At 43.3% G+C, this 20212-nt stretch overlaps 1 protein-coding gene across 5 annotated transcripts in view; it reads left to right on the forward strand.

The window, feature by feature from the left end:
• The window catches only part of TELO2 (telomere maintenance 2), an 863005-nt gene that overhangs the window by 311054 nt on the left and 531739 nt on the right, over positions 1–20212 (forward strand). For all 5 annotated transcript variants that reach the window (XM_069210626.1, XM_069210623.1, XM_069210621.1 and 2 more), the window contains one exon: positions 19285–19421. In XM_069210626.1, the coding sequence (XP_069066727.1) occupies positions 19285–19421 (137 nt within the window). The remainder of the gene's footprint in view (positions 1–19284; positions 19422–20212) is intronic.

Here is a 20212-nt window from a genome sequence, read left to right on the forward strand (position 1 = left end):
ACTACTCTCGTGTAAAGTTGTGCAATAATGCAGAAACTAGAACCTTGCACTGGCTTCCCATGTGAATGCCAAATGCATGTATGTGAAGTGAGAATGTGTAACATGTATGGTAGCAGGATCCTGAGTTGTGCACATCTGAGTATTAGGGTCAGCAAGATCGATTTTGGATGCCCTTTGTTTAGAGAGCCATGGCAGAAGTTGGAGGATGAGAAGAACTTCCCACAGACAGTGGAAGTGTATCATCTACATTCGTGTGGCTGGAAGGTGGAGACCCTGACACTAAAGTGAGGCAGACAAAGTCAGGATACCTTAGAAAAGGACAGCTAATTAGTTGTTCCTGAGCACTGCCATTTGGTAGGTGGAAGGGACCGGGGTTGAGACTGCTGTTTCTGTTGTTTAAGGTGGAGAAGTTTCTAGACAGGGACTGCTGTTAGCTCGTCTCTGACTACTGCATCTGGAAGGCTGATGACAACCATGCTCAAGGAACCCAGGCTTCATTGTGCCTGTGTTTTGGGTACTCTAGCTTGGAGCCAGTATCTTTGTTACTTGATGTGTGAGTCACCACTTAGCTCAAAGGCTGTGTCTTGAAAGCAGCCTGAGAATGCCTTTGATAGAGAACCAACTCAAACCGGTTCTGTACCCTCAAACAGTGGATCCTCATCCCCTGTCTGGAAAACATGTATACACAGGGATCTAAACACCCCACTTTCCTCCAGTACCTTTACCAAGGGAATGAGCGCCACACAGAGTACTCGAAGATCTGCTGTGCAACCAGGACTGGTGTCTGCTTGAGAGCCAGTCTTCCAGAGCTCATGACACATCACCTGAAGTAACTACTTTCTGATGAAGGAGCTGGGGGCTTACCTAAAGAGCTTAGGAAGCTAGTCTACCTGTTGAGAGAGGGAGATGCTGTGCCTGGTCCTTCAGGAGGAAAGACTGCCCAGGAAGAGAATCCCAGTGTATTCCTTGTGTGAGGAGCACCCACAGAAAACTGACAACCCAAGACAGTGAGTCAAGGGTGACACATGGGTTGAGGGCTTTCACCCATCTCTCTGAGCGGTTCATAAGTGAACCATATCAAGACTGAACCAGATCGTGTATTTCTATGTTGACCAGCAGCTTGCTGGAGATTCGAGATATTGGTGCTACTACCACCGACAAGAGGAAAGCTGCCCCATCCTCGACATTGAGAGCCCAGATCGGACTGAGGCTGCAACCGCCCCAGTAGACACCATCCGAAGTAACTGCCCTGGAGCTGCAATTACCACTGATGAGAGCCTATCTGCAGCTGCCACTGCTGTAGATGGGTACTTATGCACAGTTTCGCTTCACTGAGTCAGTCTTCCAACCTTGTCCCAAGCAAGGCTTTGATCCCTGTACAATAAGAGTCATTACCAGGAAGGCGTGAGTGCATCCAGGAACTGTACGACCAGCAGGTATAACGCAGGGCTTATCCTGCAACTGGGGACATGAGAGAGAGGTGTGTGGGCGAGTCTGCTGTGCCGCTTGAGACTATTTGCTAAAATGATTGAATAAGACATTGAACTGAGTTACTCCTGAACAAGTGAGGCAAGGATTAGGCTTAGGTGCAGATTGTGTAAATGTATGAGTTCTTAGTGTAGTGGAGATGGTAGTAGCGGTTCCTTGATCGTAACAGGAGGGAGAATGGTTACCAGAAAGGATTGAGGTGTATCACCTCACTGTTAGAACACAACTTGTAACAATTGTGTATAAGTTACCCATCGGACTGTGTAGAATTTAGTTCTGCTCTGACTTTAAAGTACTTTGTTTTTCCATAAAAGATAAACACTGTGCAGGACATTACGTTTTTGTAGCTGTCAAATGAATTTTGAGTTCTGAGCTGTTCCGCCCCTCCTCTCTCAAAATGCTGAGTTCTCAACCTCACTACCCTGAACATCAAGGGAAGAAAACATTCTACTTGCCTCAGTTTTCAGAACCATCGAAGGACTGACCCCAGGACACCAATGGAAAACGACCACAACCACCAAGTTCTTGACCCAGTAGTCCCTGCATGCCCTGGTCCATCATCTCCAACAAGATCTGACACAGACTAACCAGTGACTATTCCCTTCCTGCATGAAGGTAACCATAATTGTCCCAAGAAAGAGGTGTGCGGAACCACAGGGAAGTAATAAGGTTGGAGCAGTAAGATATTTTTATGCAGGACCTTGCTTTGAAGGTGAGGTCCAAGGAAATGGGTACCAAATACCATTGACACATACATCCTTTGGGGAACAAAGCCTTCTGCAGCCCTTGGGATCCTGTATCCTGTCGAAATGAGCTATACAACATAAGGCTTTGTTGCACCATGGAATTGAGCTTGCATTATCTCAAGGGTGCCACTGTAAGCCTCTTGTTCAGAGAGATTAAGCAAGTCTCCCTCTCTCAGCAATAAGACAAAGGGCCTGATTTAGATGTTGGCGGCAACAGGTCTGCTGCCACTTTTTCTACAGAAACCCAGCCCTGTATGCCTGCGCGATTTAGACCTTGGCGCTCCCATAGACTTTACCCTGCCTGAGTCCTGCCGCCTCCGCCAAGGATTCCATCTGCTACCAAGGCACCATAGAACATTGTGGCTGGCGGCAGGACCCCAACTACACTTACCACTGTGCAGATTTGCATGTGCCTTACCGCCAAGCAAAATGTGGTGGTCTGACCTCCACTTCTGAGTTGGTGGACTGGGGGTGGGGGAAAGGGTTGAAAACTCACCTTTTTCCCCAGATTCCACTTCTGTTTGCAGCCGGACACAGCTGGACAACACCCTCTACAGGTACTGCCACTGGACCATGGAGAAAACACGAACCCCCTTTTGCTGGACACGCATTGGCTGTGTATGTTGGGTGTTCACATGAGCTTGAGACCACTGCAGACATATACATGTCACATTAATTTTTAAAAATTGTGTCAACATGCATATGTTGAGGACACGAGCGGGTCATTTTGGTGTAAGTATTCACTGCCAAATGAATGCTGGCACCACAATGATGGTACACTCATACTTGTCAACTGTGTCCATTTTGTGTGTGTGTGACTCAGTACGTATATGCAGTGTGTTTGGCTGGGTGAGGTGAAGGGAAGTGGAGTGGATGATGTGGCTATGTCAGTTTGTTTGCCACTTGCATATGGCATTGATGTTGTATATGTTGTGTTGCTGCGTGCAACATTCAGATAAGTGTTGTGATATGTGTAGTTGTGATGTGCGAGTGTTTAGATGAGTGTAGTTATGTTTTTTGTTGTGGTTGTGTTGTGTTTGGGTGTTGTATCAATAGTGTGTGTATGTTGTGTCATGGATGTATGTCAATGTGTGTCTGTGGCGTGTTGTGGTGGAATCGCAATGGATAATGGTGTGTATGTGATGTGTTGTGTGTGCTGCAGGGTGGCAGATATGGCAGAGGTACAGTGTGTGTGTGACTTACCTCTATTCCATAGCCACTGCCATTGTCCGATGTCATTTGGATCGAGCAATGTCCTCCCTCCGTCAGCAAACCACCACAAGTACACCGCCTGCAGGACTGCCTCGTCTAAATACAGGGGCGGAACACTGCCAAGATCTAAATCAGGCCCAAAGTCTTAGTTTAGTCCTGTTGCACTGGAAGCATGCACTATGCGCTTTGAAGTACAGACTGACAACTCTTTGGCAGTCCAGTTTGGCGAGGATAGTAATTCTCGCTCCTTTACCTCTGTTTTCTAGTGAGAGACACCAGCTGGTGTGCTTGGAAGTTTCCTGAAGAAAAGTGAAGAATTCCAGCTTGCCCCATGCTTGGGTCTATCATCTAGGTCTCTGACATTATCCCCCTCCTTCCTCACTTGCAAAGCACAAGAGACACAGGGAACAAAGAGAGACAGTGGACCAGATGTAGCAAAGGTTTTTACCCATTCTGTGTATATGGGAAAAAGTGTTCATACATATGGCCCAGTGTTCCCTGGTGTTTGCACACAGCAGCTGACTCCAGTAATCTTGGTGGGAGGCCACTCAGGAACTGGAGACTCACCAAACAGAAACACATGACCCTACCATCCTTTCTGCCACTCCAGATCTAGGTGGAGCAGGACTAGGCACCTGTCTGCTAGGAGCAACTGCTGCCTTATAGTTCCGGCAGTCTCACCTGTGTCAAAATTCTCAAACCCGACTAGTTGCTAATACACATAGCTAGCACTGTGTTTTTATGGTAATCACCACTAAAATTGTTTTGGAATTCCACTAGCCGGTACAGAAGTGGTTCATAAACATCTAAAAACGTGTTCACGCACAACCACAAAACATCTAAACTGCCCTGTTTGAGGCAGTAGTAAATGGACATAACCAATACGGCCTCAACTTGGGAATTATTAGATGCACATATGACATCGATATATCCTAAGTCTATGCCTGTCTTTCCACAGCCTCTGTGACCAGTTTGGGCTTACTTTTAATTCAAAGTAACACCACTATGTAAAATTAGAGGAAGGAACCATCCCAAATATTTTATCATTGTGGGGCCTTATCTGCAAACAGAGGGTTGTAGCACGTTTATGCAGTACCTATCCTTTATCCTCCTCTCTTGGTTACTTTATTGGAAGTTTCAACAGTTGTGGTTGAAATTTAGTGCGCAACTAATTGAAAGCACAACTATTTTATAGACTAAAATGGTTACGACGACTCCTACACAGGGCATTACCCATTCGTGTCAGTTAATTATTTCCTATTTGGCATTAGAAATGTGGACAATAATATTCCTTCATTAAATAAGTCTTTTAAAACCAAGTTTTGTACAGATTAGTGTAAGATGTTCTATTTTAGAAAAATAATCCAATCTAAGAAACCCCAAAACCAGCTGACCCACCATACAGCCCGAGAAAAGGTTATTCACAGCTTGTCGGGCTAAAGACAAAATTGCTGACAGAGGCTCAAACTAAAATTCGGTGACTTAGTTACATGTGGCTTACCGATGACATAACTGGCATATGCTTTCCTATGTACCCTACTTCCCCAAACTTCGTTGACTACTTTTTTACTATATTTTTCACCACTGGTGGCGCCACTTTGTTGGTGTGTTGGAATTATTTTAACAAAAAACTACAGCATCACTTCATTTACTTACGCTACCTTTTAAACATTGTTGATGTAGCAGTCTTCTCCTTTCCCCGAGGAAGCCCCTACTGCAACATAGAATTGTGAGGCTGAATTGCCTTAAATCAATAAGGTTGCTTGTCTGGACCCTCATGAGATTGAATAACGAATGAGCGTGCTTTTTCTGTAGCATCTCAGCTTTGTCTTGATCCCCTGACTTCAACCTAAGGATTGATAGCTGATACATTGCTTTGTCACATCTCTTGCACTCCTAGATTCTTTATGGATGTGAGTAGTCACTGTGCCCAGGAATTTATGCCAGTGCCATCTACCCTGACAGGTTTTTCTTAAGAGCCCTTTCAGTGCAATTATTCAGCATTCCTAATTATATGACTGGTGTTCAGCAAGATGGACTTCCCGGCTAAATTCTGTCTGATAAAACCGAATAATACCAGTATTTGGTTCTGCCTATATCTTTTTGGGCACCCAAAACATTTCTGTATGCTGTGCATTGTATTGCATCAACACGAGAGACCCTTATAAAGGAAACAATCTTGATCATGGGTCATCAAAGGGAGCACTTTGGTCCCAGGTACTTTCAAATCTAGTTCTGCTGCATGGCTCTCACTAGCATATCCTGTACCCACTACAAATATTGGAGATGCTCCTCTTTTTACTGTGGGAGCTCTGAAGCTGTTGTCCATAGAATCAGATAAGAGCAAGATGAGTGAGCAAGGTGAATCAGTCATAAGCTATTTGTGTGCAGGGCTGTACTCCAGGCGTAGGGTTTGTGGTGTGACACCACTCAGATAAATATATTGTTAGCTTGGTAGTTGGATCTATAGGGCATAGAATCAGGTCTGCTATCCATGTCAGTTTTTCTCTTCCTGAGCCAAGAATGAAAGACAATACATTGACCTGTGAAGTAAACTGGAGAGAAAGAGACAGAGAGAGATGCCCATCTATTGTCTGAACTTCAAAATATATAACCAGATAACCTGAAATCAGTACTGGGTTCCATGCTTGTCCAAATTGTGATCCTAGACAAATATTTTACTGCACAGAGCCTCTTTGTCTTTTACTATCACATTTGAGCGCAATTTTAAATGCATGTGTTCAGGATGTACGCTGTAAAAGCACCTCTTATGTTTGATTTCATAAACTATGTTGCTTAATCAATAATCAGAATCTAGGCCACGTTTAGGGCTTACATGACTACTGACTTGCTTCTTTGTTCAGTATTAGTTTTGCCTTTGGGGATGGGGAGGGCAGGCCATGAATGTTTTTAAAAACTATCACTTTTAATAAATGTCTTTCTATTCAGTGATACATTCTGACGTAGTAGGGTGAATCCCTTCAGCATGTTGAAGAAATACATTTAAAAAAAAAAAATGTGAAGACATTGTATCATATGTTTGCATTATTATAGCTGCACAATATACATGCCTAACATTTTCATGGCTTAGTTCGAGCACGTACTCGTTGAGCCAAGCCAGAGTCATCGCCTGGCTCTTGCTCATCCTATTATTTGCCTGCTTGTCCGCTCTATTTGTGACTGGAGCTTAGTGCATGGGGCCATCAAACACATGGGAGCACTAGACACATGTATCCCTGCCCACGTACACGATTTGACAAACCTACCATCAAGGCTTCTTGTAGCAGTGACTATGAAGAGTGCATGCAGTGGAAATACATTTAAAATTATTGATCCCAGGAACTCAAGGCCATTGTGTTGTACTTGACCATAGCCATGAGTTGCTAGGGAGAACTACCAGGCCCAAGTAGGACGAGTAGGGTCATAGGTTCAGCAGGGGTGTTTGGGGCATTCATGGTTTGGTAGTTGGGTCTGGGGGCCCCAGTTGGGTCTGGCATTTCTGTGTTGATTTTTTGTTGTACTCATTGCACTGAAACGTTTTACTTGTTTTTTTAAGATCAGATATAGTGACCGATTTACCCAAAAAGTAGTAAATGTGCATTCTTAGAAGTACTCCTTGAATGGGTGAAAATGTGCTATGTTTTGGAATTCACAAACATTGACAGTATCAGGCCTTGAAAGCTGTGCCACTCCCAAGTTTCCAGCTGCACTACTGGCAATCGAAGACCCAAAAGCCGATGGCATGAATGCTTGCAAATAGTCTAAGCAGTGGGAGTCGCTCATGTTTGTATTCCAACCCACAGTTTTTCACCCACTGTGCCACTCTAGGCAGAGGCTCACCTAATGGAAATCAGTAAGTTGGTAAATTTGACATTCACACCCCCCTCTGAATCTCACCATCTAAGCCATGATGCCGCAAATGATGTGTTTTTAGTTTTAAAGAATTCCAGATGCACAAAAGTGGCCCTGGAGCCCAAGATGATCCTCCACACAAATCCCAGAGTTCTCTTATTCATCAGTCAATATGAGGCTTTGACTAGCAACTTCCAAAAAGATCTTGGTATACTTTTTTCATTCCACATGGAAAGGTGCTTTATGTGTGCCAATGAGCTATGTGATAGTTGTAGAACTGCTTAAGCCTCTGTCTGTACTCGTCAATGACCTACCATAAGACACCTTTAATCAAAATAATTTGATTTTACCATGAGATGCATGTTTTGCAGGCTCTACTTGAACCATAGGTTATTGATTCTAAGAGAAAGTTCAGGTTTATCGTCAGAGTTAGATCACAGGAAACACTATAGTGAAGAGGGCTGCTTAAGTACTTATTTTTCTACTTTTTTGAAGAGTATATTATAGTTTCCGCATCATGAAACTGTTTCAGATCTTAATAATACAGCAGTTTGACATCTCCATCATGCCTTTAGAGAGAATGGTACAGCATAAATTCAAACATAGGATTCCATATCAGTCATATACAAACTTGTGACCACAGTTCCACTATATCCCATCTCTCCCATCATGTAGAGTGTATCAAGCACTGAAGGTCAGCACACATTTCTGAGATATGTGACGTATAAGACAGAAATGCAGTAAACAAAAGCGCAAAACCAGCAGTGCAAACAATGGGTTCCAGGTGGGCAGTGGGAGTTCAGGTGTCAGAAACAGGGAGAGCTCCCTCCCCACCCCCATATCACGGTGTAGTCATGCAAAATAGAGCTCATTCACACCTGCTGCACCAGGCAGCAGCACAGCCAAGGTGCACCTCATCACAACCACAGGCAGTCGACCCTAGGGGCACTAACCTCCTAAAGCTTCTGCCAAACCACCATGCCCGACCCTAGTCAGGCATCCTGTCATCATCACCAGACCCCCAAGTTACTGGGACGTGAGCAGCTCCGACCCCCGGCAGTCTCGAATGCATCCAGCACTTCCGTCCAAAGAGAAGTACTTCTTTTTCTACTTGACAGTTGTGAGAAAGTAGCCTCTTTCTAGCTTGGTTACCCCCACGTTTGGCCTGTTTGTGAGTGTGTGTCTGTGTATTTTTACTGTGTAACTGGGATCCTGCTAGCCAGGACCCCAATGCTCATAGTGAAAATCCTATTTGTCAGTGTGTTGTGCCTGTCTCACTGGTATCCTGCTAGCCAAGACCCCAGTGCTCATAGTTTGTGGCCTCATGTGTGTGTTGTCAATAGTGCTTAACTGTGTCACTGATGCTCTGCTAACCAGAACCTCAGTGCTTATGCTCTCTCTGCTTCCAAATTAGTCACTATAGTTTAGTGACTTTATTTACCAATTCCAGTTGGCACACTGGACCCCCCTTATAAGTCCCTAGTATATGGTACCTAGGTACCCAGGGCATTGGGGTTCCAGGAGATCCTTTTGGGCTGCAGCATTTCTTTTGCCACCAATAAGGAGCTCAGACAAACCATTCCACAGGCCTGCCATTGCATCCTGCGTGAAATAGTGCACACACTATTTCACAGCCATTTTCACTGCACTTAAGTAACTTATAAGTCACCTATATGTCTAACCTTCATTTACTGAAGGCTAGGTGCAAAGTTACTAAGTGTAAGGGCACCCTTGCACGCACTAGCAAAGGTGCCCCCACGCAGTCCAGGGCCAATTCCCCAGACTTTGTGAGTGTGGGGACGCCATTACACTCATGCACTACATATAGGTCAATACCTATAGGTAGCTTCACAATGGTAACTCTGAATATGGCCTTGTAGGGTGTCTAAGATCATGGAATTGTCCCCCCATTCCAAATCTGGTATTGGGGAGCCAATTCATGCATCCTGGGGGCTCCACCATGGACCCCAAGTACTGCCAAACCAGCTCTCTGAGGCTTGCACTACAGCTACAGCTGCTGCCACCTCACAGACCGGGTTCTGCCCTCCTGGAGCTCAGTCCCAGGAAGGCAGAACAAAGCATTTCCTTTGGGAGGAGGGTGTTAAACCCTCTCCCTTTAGAAATAGGTGTTACAAGCTTGGGATGGGTAGCCTCCCAGAGCCTCTGGGAATGCTTTGAAGGGCACAGATGGTGCCCTCCTTGCATAAGTCAGTCTACATCGGTTCAGGTACCACCAGTCCCTGCTCTGGCATGAAACTGGACAAAGGAAAGGGGAGTGACCACTCCCTTGTCCATTATCACCCCATGGGTGGTGCCCAGAGCTCCTCCAGTGTGTCCCAGACTTCAGCCATGTTGTTTTCCAAGTTGTGGGGACACTATGGAGGCCTCTGAGTGGCCAGTGCCAGCAGATGACGTCAGAGACCCCTCCTGATAGGTGCATACCTAGTTAGATAGCCAATCCTCCCTCTCAGAGCTATTTAGGGTCTCTCCTTGGCTTTCTCTTGAGATTCTGCTTGCAAGTTTCCATCAGGAATCCTCTGCAACCATTGCTTCATCCTCTGACCTCTGATCAATCGCTTACTGCTCCAGGAACCGCTGTAACTGAAACAAAGTATCCAGAAGGGCTACTTCAACTTTGCAGCTTCAGCAAGCAGCTGCAACAGTTTCCACGGTGTGCACACTCTGGGGACTCCTGTCTTCAACCTACACCAGAAGGACCGAAAAAATCTCCTGTGGAGTGACGGAGTCACTTCCCTGCTCCAGCAGGCACCTTCTAAGACGACGACCGGTTTTCTTGGACTCGTCTACAGGCGACGAGTGTGCTCCTTGAAACACAGGTGGTGTACCCCTTCTACACAGACTGTCCTAAGGTCCTACTGTCCAAACTTTGATGAGGTAAGAGCTTGCCTTTCCTGTTTGCGACAGTACCCCTGCGTACTGCATCATCTTCACCTCCTGAGGCCTCTGTGCACTATTTGCTTGAATCCTTCGAGCAAAGCCTGTCCTAGGTCCCCAGCACTCTATCCTGCGACGCTCAACTCGCTGAGTTGTTATCCGGTGGCGTGGAACCTTCTTTTGAAGTGCTGCAACAACTGCAATTTGCACCTTCTTTGTCCCGGTGTCCTGGGACCTCCGTGGGGGCTGCATGGTCATCTGTGGGTTCCCTCCAGTGTTGGGAGCCCCCTCTGCCTCCTCAGTCCAAGTTGAGGTCCCCAGGTCCCTCCTGGGTCCAGGCAGCGCCATTTTGGGGCAATCTGCGACATTGCTTGAACCAAGGCCTGTTGGACGAATCCAGGGCTGCAACTCGCCTGCATCCAACATCTCCACGTGGGACATCCTTTGCATCACGCAGGAACCCGCAGCCATCTTCTTTGGTGCTCCTCTGCAGACTTCTTCTCACCGGAGAATACTCTTTTTCACCATCTTCTAGGTTGGCAGGGGTTCCTGTCCTTCCTGGAATCTTCTGCGACTTCTGGACTTGGTCTTCTCTCTTCACAGGTCTTCAGGTCTAGGAATCCACCAATTGTTGCTTGCAGTCTTGCTTGGTTCTTGCAATAACTCAGATCACGTAGTGTGTCCTAAGGAAACTTGCAGTTCTACTTTCCTGTGCTCTGGGGTGGGGTATTTTACCCACCTTTGTGGTTTTCTTACTCTCCCAGCGATTCTCTACACACTACACTTGTCTAGGGGGGAATTTGTGATTCGCATTCCGCTTTCTTAGTATATGGTTTGTGTTGCCCTAGACCTATTTCTTACTATTGCATTCTATGGTATTGTCTATTGTTTGCACTATCCTATGACTAATTACTTACCTTATTTTGGTGTCTAGTGTAAATATTGTGTGTAATACTTACCTCCAGAAGGAGTATTGCTTCTAAAATATTTTTGGCCTTGTGTCACTAAAATAAACTACCTTAATTTTTGATAACACTGAGTATTGTCTTTTATTGTGTATACGTACTGTGTAACTATAGTGGTATTGCAGGAGCTTTACATGTCTCCTAGTTCAGCTTAAGCTGCTCTGCTATAGCTACCTCTATCAGCCTAAGCTGGTTGAACAGTACTACATTTCACTAGGGATAACTGGACCTGGTATAAGGTGTAAGTACCCAAGGTACCCACTATAAACCAGGCCAGCCTCCTACAGCCGTAAATCACACTCAACACCCATCTTCATACAGTACCTAAAAGGTGACGTGATCAAGATATTCTAATGCTTTTGTGGTATTGATGCGATACACCACCACGAGGACTACAAGTTAGTGGTTGCCACTACCCCAAACCTTTGTGTGTTTTTATTCTCATACTTGTAAATTTATATAGAATGTCAGTGAATCTGTGCTATGCCCATCGGGCATAAAATAGTTTTTCTTAGAGATAACAGAATGATGCAGTTTAATTACAGTTAGCATTAATCATGCTGACAACGATGGCAAAGAAACGTAAAGACTTAACATGCCCTTCCTAAAATAATGTATTCAAATCGAAAACCAGTGTTTTATTTGAGATTCTTCACATTTTTATAACTATACAGTACTACACTATAGTAAAAAAAAAAAAAAAAAAAGTACATTTCAGTTTGCCACCCATGCTTCAAGAGTCAAATAAGCTCTTCCTCATTTCCCCTGAAAGCTGTTATTTCATCATACAAGTGGGTGGAGATGCATTTCACTCTTGCACAGCCTTTCATCATTTACAGCTAAATTATTTTCATAACATATCTTTTCAATGCTGTTTCTTCGGCCCTCTGAAACAAAGTAACCAAAACTTGAGCTTTTATCAGCTTATCCGCAAATCATGTATATGTCGCTGCTTATTTGTTAAATGGAATGCCCAAGGGGAGGCTTTTCTGTAATATCTCTTACTATTAATGTTTTGAAATTCTGTCACCTGAAAACTACTGTGAATTAAATAACGACTTTTAAACGAGCACACAGTTTTATCATCTGTCTATGGTGAAAATTAAACAGTGATGTAAGATACATTAAATAAAATGCATGTTCCACCGTATTTTTACTCCTATATTTTTATAAATATATATCCATTGCTATTCTTTTTCGCTCCATACTTACTGATCAAATGCATTTATTTGCAACCCGGATTTATACTGTCTCATTGACTGCACCGCATTTTGACAAAAATCTAATCTATCTCAAATAAAATATGGACGGCAGTTTTCGAGTATATAGTGTCCAGCTATGGACACCTCGGGCTCGTCTAGCACTTGGCCTGCGGCCTTAGACTATTAAAACAATGTGACCTCCCTCGGGGTCCATCTTAGAAGGACACTGTATACCTCAGTTCCAGTCCATGTGTAAATGGAATTTACATGGCGAATGATGGATTTATTTCGCAGTACTGCATGGAGTGTCACTATGTCTTGTAGGAGTGATGTCGTTCCAGTGGATTGCACAGTCTGTAAAATGTTTTTCCACAGTGTTAAAATAAGGAAAGTGTAAAAAAAAAAAAAAACAACAACCAGCAAATAACTGGTTACAAATCAAAAATTAAAGTGTCTACATTTTGGAATGGGCATGCCCTAGAAGAACTGCAAGTACAATACGATGGTGAGATTTGAATCCTAGGTTGAAGTCTCATTTATTTAATGATGACGGGGTGGTGTATTCTCAGATACAATGCCATGTTCCCCATGAGGGTTTGGCATCCTATCATCAGATAAAGGCTTCTTTTTCAAAATAGCTTTTTTCTTTTTAGCGTTAAGAACTTTCATAGAGCCCCTATCTATTGTGAGCAAAGAGCTTAAAGGAATTAAAGCATCAGTTTTGTGTCCTGAATTGGAACCTGAAGGACATTATGATGATTGTTTCTTGTCGCCTCACCCTCTTCCTCTTGCCAGTGTACTTCCTCCTTTCATTGTGGCCTCATACCTAGCATACACAAGCATACAAGAGAGAGTTGTGCTCCGTAACCAGTGTCGCTGGCCATACTGCCTGCATTCCTAGTATTACTTTTATTCTGCAAGAGGCAGGCTGTGCTACATAGAACCTCCTGTGGCCTCGAGAAAGAGAACAAAAAGAATATCAAAAGGAAGAAATACGTTGTTTGAGTGAATATTAAATGAAGTATTGATTATGGTTTTTAGTAGAGTGATAAATCTGCCATAATGCAGACAAAGCAACTTCATTAACTGTCTTGTTGCTGATTCCTCATACCAGTCGTCATACCAAGCCACAACAAGCAAGGTGACCGGTGGCAATTCAAGGAGATGCTTCGGAACTAGTCTCACAATCTCTCCGACTTTGCTCCTGAAATATCCACTGTTTAGCCAGCAAACTTGAAGACCAGGACCCTGTCTCCTACCTTCAACATTTTTCGGTGGTTGCCCTACATGAGACTTGGGCTCATGAACTGATCACCATCCCATGCTTCTCACATCATGCAATCTTGACGACCAAAAAATCTGAACTTGCGCGCAGCAGAGTGGGCCTTGCAATCTGCTTGTCTACATCTATCAAGATCAGTGTAAAGGAGCAAAAACCAGACTCGGACAACATCCAAATACTGCACTTAGCAATGCAGAATATGCGAATAGCAACCAATGGTCTTTCAGTTATGTTAGTAAACCTTTATTCACTTCCAAACCACAAAGATTATGCAGACATGGTGAATAATCCATGCAAGAGCCTCCTCAGATTAGAGGCATCCCATCAGCAGCCCCTGATCATAGTAACAGGGGACTTCAATACCACTTACTAGGCTCCTCATCAACAAGCAAGATTATCGAGGCACAAGAGTGCCAACAGGACTTTCCAGCTCAGGCACACTTAGAGATGACGAGGAGGGACCAAAAGGGCCCGATTCTGCTCCAAAAATTGGATACCTAGGCCTACGGGCCCTAAACAGCTGCTTCCAAGGTGATTCTCCACCCGCAATGTCTTTTCACTCCACTAGCAGAAATTCCCTGATTGATTACATGCTTAATTCCTTTCTCCTACTACAACAAGTATGTTCCTTTAAAATGAAGGAAAGAACGAAGAGTGACCACCTGCCGCAGGGGCTGAAGAAGCCTGGGCCTCATTCCTTAAGGGTGGCATCAAGTCAAAACCTGAAAATTGTAGATTGATAGCCCTAATTGAAAAAGAGATGAAGTATTATGCGGGCATCCTACTGGAACTGCTCCTTGATTTGGGCTGATAACGGATCAATCATCCTGATCAATGAGACTGGGTTTACAAACAAAACTGGTATGTCAGCAAATATCATGGCACTGACCTTGCTGCTTGAAGCCTCAAAATCAGCCAAACAACCATTGTACCTATGATACATAGATTACAAAGCAGATTTCAACAGTGTCCCATGAAACCTGTTATGGAACACGTTAAAGAACTGGGGTGTAACGACAATGCTTTTAAGAGCAATTGAAAATTTAGATGCAGACACTTGAGTCAGAATAAAGCTTGGCTACGGGGCCAGCCTGTACAGGGCCATCCCAACATCTTGTGGGCTAAAGCAAGGGTGCTTTCTAGCCCCAATGATCTTTAATCTATTCCTGGTGGACCTTTCTTCATCCTTAGGTGTGATTATATCTCACACCCGCAACTTGGCAAATTTATTTTAGCTGTCAAATTTATTGTATGCCGATGATCTGGCACTACCAAGTTAGTGATGCAGCGCCTTCTAAATGCCATCTATGACTGCTGGTTAGGGAACGGCCTGACAATTAACACCAAGAACAACAAAATTATGAACTGCTGCAGAACGTGTAGAAAATTCAGTTGGTTTCTAGACTCCACAAAGGTTGAAGAAGTCACCGACTATAAATAACTCAGGCTCACATTTTACAACAAAGGGATCTTTAAGCCACACATGGAGGAAATGAAGAGAAAAGGCTTGCCCTGGATGCAGGATTCAGGGTTCTCTCCAGGAACCTGAACGGACTTTCTTACATCCCCGTTCTGGAAACAGCTAGGGCAAAAATAGTCCCTACGTTGGCGTACGGAAGCGAAGCCCTTTTAGGGAGTGCTTTAACCACTTTGGACAATATTGTCACTAAAATCTGTAGGGAAACACTCCATCTACCAAGATACGCCTCAACAGCCCAAATTAGGCTAGAATTTCGTCTCACCAAACAAACGATAGCCAGAAGCCCAACATTTGTCATCATGTGCTACAGGTTCCAGTTTGCAGAATGGATACCTTAAACCATGGGTACTCGCAAACATTTTCCCAGGGGCCAAAAAGTTTGGTCTGTGACGTGCCTGGGGGCCGCATTGATGCCAGGGCGGTGGCGTCGGGTGGGGTGACTAGGGGGATTGGTGGCAAGGTAGGTGTAGGGGAAGCAAAGGCTATACATCTAGTGGGTGAAATAAACAATGGGAAACCAGAAAACCTGGAATTAATCCTGGCTTACCCACTTTTCCAAATTTTGTGTTCCTAGGCAATTGTTTGGTGTCACTTTCCCTCCTTTTTCTGCATTATCACATTTACGATGACCTCAAAATACATGATTCATGGCGTGCGCTGGACAAAACCTGCTTCTATGTTTGATTTAATAAACTATAATGTTGTTTATGTATGATAGGAACCCAGGCCACCAATAAAGTGCACATACCAAGTGACTTGCCGCTTTAATTTACTGTTGATGGTGTTCTCAGGGTAAGGGAAATAATTAATGTTTCCAAATTTATGTTTGAAAACTATCACTTTAAAATGAATACATCTCAATGCACTGATAAAATTAATTGTACTAAGGCGTTCTGCATGTAAACTAAATACACTTAATTAATTTTGAAGAGAATGTCTTAGTTTTACACTTATGCTGCAAGATGTCTTTAAAAATGAAGGTGTTTCTAAAGTTAAGAGCAGGAGTCCCTAGTTACACCAATTAAGTTTGAAATAAATGATTGTGTGTGTATTTATTATGTGTGTATTTAATATTTGTTAGTGCGGAGTTGAGCAAACAGCTGCTCCAGTGCTCCTGTTGCCCCAGGGGCCGCATGTAAAGGTCAGAGGGGCCGCATGAGGCCCGCGGGCCGTACTTTGAGTATATCTGCCTTAAACTATGACGTCTGTCTGGGAATCAATAAACCCCACTCAACAGCTGGTAAATACTCCATTGACCTGCTCGGACTGCATCAGCTATGGTCCCCAGTGCCCTCCCTTGAGTCGTTTAGAAAGACAACTGGAAAAATCTTGAGACTAATTTCATCATTAGAGGACAAGGCTTCTCTTGAGAACTGCACCCATGCATGGATGTTACTAAATAGCTACATGCAGCTAAAACCCTACCATATTTGGGTGGCCTTTGCATTCTCCCCACCAATTCAGCATCCTGGCTAATAGTAGCAGGAGAAATCATGTTTAGGCTCTGTGGCCACTCAAAAGAAGAGGCGACCCATGTTTCCTGCATATGCAGTTGAACCTTAAATCTAGGCCGTTGCTGGCTCAGGAAATTCTGGATCCAGGCGGGCGTGTGCTCCTGCAGGCAAGCAATAACAGCATGCTTAAACTCTGAGGACTCTTGAGCGATTTCCTGAACGGTAAAATATCTACAGGGAGTTGATCAGGATTAAAGATAGCCCTTTGTCATTCAGAACAACTCCCCTGCCCCCCCTTCCCATTACTCCCCCCCCCCCCCCCCATGATCCCCCGGTTCCAGCCGAGACTGGATAATGTTCCTCTCCCACTGTCTGCAGCAGTGGTCCAGATCTCCTGGCACCACATAGCTTTATTTCAGTAATTATTTGCACATGTTTTTGTCGCGCACAAGTTACTTTTCTCACGTCACGACCCTCCTGTACCATTGCATATTATAGATCGCAATATCTTAGCCAGGACATTGACCAGTGAGCAATGAGACTCTCGGAATGCTATATGCTTAGATGTTTTAATGAATTGTATTTATTGCTGTATTTCTATATTGAAATGATTTTAATCAATCAATAAATACGTTTTAATTACTTACAGCCGTCACGGTGTGTCCACCAGTGTCCTATTACCCTCCTTATGTATCACTAGACGTAAAATTCCATTTAAACATCAAAGAGTGGCAGGAAAAAACATATTTTCTGCAAAGTCAGGGTGTTTCTTTAGGAGGATACTTCTCTAAGAAAAGTGTGGTGCTCATGATATCTAAGACAGTGAATGGATGGAAAGGAGATAATGTGAATGCTCTTGGCTATAGTGTTAGACTTTGTAGTCTACCCTGTTGGTGATGTAGTGTGAAATGAGTGCTGGGGAGCATTTTAAAGAACACTACATCCCAAAGCAATAACCACCAGCAAATTAGCTTCCACTTCTTCTACTTGCTTACTTTAAGCTTGCCTTTGACTATGTACAGTGCTCCACTGCCTTCAGGTTAGGTTTGCACTTTAGAAATACCAAATATATAAATGCATACATTTTGAGGGGGGGTATACATTTGGAAGCTGGGAATAAATTATTTTTGGAAGAGAAAGGCCTTCAAGAAGTTACTTCATTTTCTCCCATTGATATGTCGGAGGAAGTATTTTGCCCCCCTCTGCCTTGATGAATTGTTTTCCCTGTCATGTCACCAGTAGTGAAATATATTGGATTTCCTGGCAGTGGATAGTGGGGGCATCTTCTTTATGACACAGCTCCTTGCTAAAATGGAAAGAATGCTTCAAGCACCATGCTGTCTTTTAATGTTTGTAGGGCACCCTTCTTACTCATGAATGAGTTCTAACCAATGGTTGAAGTGGGCGGGATCTGAGAATCACAATGGGCCCATACTTTTTTAATTTAAGCAAAACAGTTCCCTGCTTGCCTGAAATAAATGTAAATGTGTGCAATTGATTAATCTGCAAATGTAGAGGGAGGCTGTAAGCTGGTATTGGCTTTAATTGATGGAGTCACTTGAAGCTTCCTGATGACAAAGATGTATTATTTTTTAGTGGTATTACAAAGGAGTTACCAGCTGAGCTGTGAAGTGTGTCCTTTTAAAGGACAGTTACAAAAATAACACTACATACAGTCTGAGTATTAATGAAATCTATTTTTAATACACTTTAACTATAGAGGTTTCATAATATATAATAGTGCATTACCCACTGATTAACTTAACATGCATTTACTTTTCATTTAATTAATCTGTGTGTTATTTGATATGTAGTTACCTGAAGGTGAAATACCAAAAACAGTTGCAGAATATTTTGTTTTTTTAGCCATTCTTTGACCCCACTCCACGCTCACTCACCGGGCCCCCATTGTGTGCAGCATCACAACCTCATGCTTTTTTTTAATGCACTTAGACCACTGGTTATAACATTATGGTGGTCCACACAACATCTGTCCAAAAAGGAATTAGGTGCTATGTCAAAAGGTCAGTTTACATGAACTTCATGCAAACAAAAGTAGTATAAATAACAAAAGCATTCTGTATAGTAAATATTCAACAATGTAGACTTCAGGTCCCAAAGAATGATCCTTTCATAATGACAGGTACTGTGTTGTTTCTTCATGATTAAAAACACAATTGGTAAAAACACACTTACGGTAGTAGAGATTATGATTTTAATATGCTATAAAGCTTTCAGAGCAATGCTGGGGAATTAGTAATCAAATCATTCATGAAGATGGCCTGCGTTAAAACAGAGGGCAGACTCCTGCTCACTGGATGACTGCATAACTCTGGCCTATTTAAAGAAATATCAAATTTAAAATATAATTGTGAAGCATCGCAATTTAAATTCATCTGCTCTTACATGTGAACTAAGGATCTGGGGAAGATTTTTAGGTTGACAAGTAAGATAATCTGGTATATCTGCAGTTGAGAGTCAAATAGTTTGGCTCTTTGAGACGTCCTGATGATCAGTTTAAAGGGTGAGTTAGAAAAGCAAATGATATTGTAATAGTTCATAAACATCAAAGCATGGCAGGATATCAAGTTGCTTCACTTTCTTTATTTCATGCCATCATATGTTAAAGACAACAGCGTTAGAAACAGTGTCACACCTCAGATCATTTGCATTGGTATTTATTCTGGAGTAATTCCTTGTTCTCTTAGAGCTCCTGGACCACATGATGGCTGGTGTGCAGTGCCACTTAGACAGCAGTGTACCCCAGGTGCGCCGTCTTGGGATGATTGTTGCAGAAAGTATCAGTACACTAATCACCAGAGATGGACCCTGCCTTAAATTCGAGGTAAGGCTCTTGAACAGATTAACATGAGGTTGTTTGTAGAGCTGTAATGCCTTCTGTTGTGACTGACTGATGCCGCCCATCACAATTAAGCATGGCTTTGTCTTTGAATGTTTTGTACTAACCAATGATACCTCTCACATTTCTTTTTTTCAGGAAAGGTTGTTATCCAGTCTCTACCTAGTCTGGTGAAACACATCTTTGGTTGTTGCTTATTTGTACTGTGTGTATTTTGTTCTGGTCAAGACAAGAGGAGGGTGTCCTTATTTAGCATTAGTCTCTCAACGCTTTAAATCTGCTGTACTTCCAATCTAGCTCTGCTATGCTCACAACTGTTAATGCATGTCCTTGTTAAGAACTGTGTAGATACTGTGTTTTTGTTTATTGCCAGGCTAATGATTAGTCCTTGTTTTTGGCTAGCTGGATTAGTTTAATTCAAAAGAGATAATTTGTCCCTGTATAGTTTCAGTGGTGCCTCTGTCTGCCATATGTTTTGTGGAGGTAAAAATCAGTAGTTGCTAGTTCTTCGTGGTTACCAACTCTACAGTCTGTATCCAACTGATTAAACTGTCCTTATTTAGTAGTGGGTGGTCATTGTATGGCCTTGTTTCATTCACTGTGTAGGAAAGTAGCCTCTTTGTAGCATGGTTGCCCCCACTGTTTGTCAGTGTGTTTGACTATGTTCACTGGGGTCCTGCTAACCAGGACCCCAGTGATTATGCTCTCTCCCTTTTATTCTGGTAACTTGTACCATTTTCACCCGACATTTGGCATACTGGTGCCCCCATGTAAGT

The sequence above is a fragment of the Pleurodeles waltl genome, chromosome 10 (assembly GCF_031143425.1).
Source record: "Pleurodeles waltl isolate 20211129_DDA chromosome 10, aPleWal1.hap1.20221129, whole genome shotgun sequence".
NCBI lineage: Eukaryota > Metazoa > Chordata > Amphibia > Caudata > Salamandridae > Pleurodeles > Pleurodeles waltl.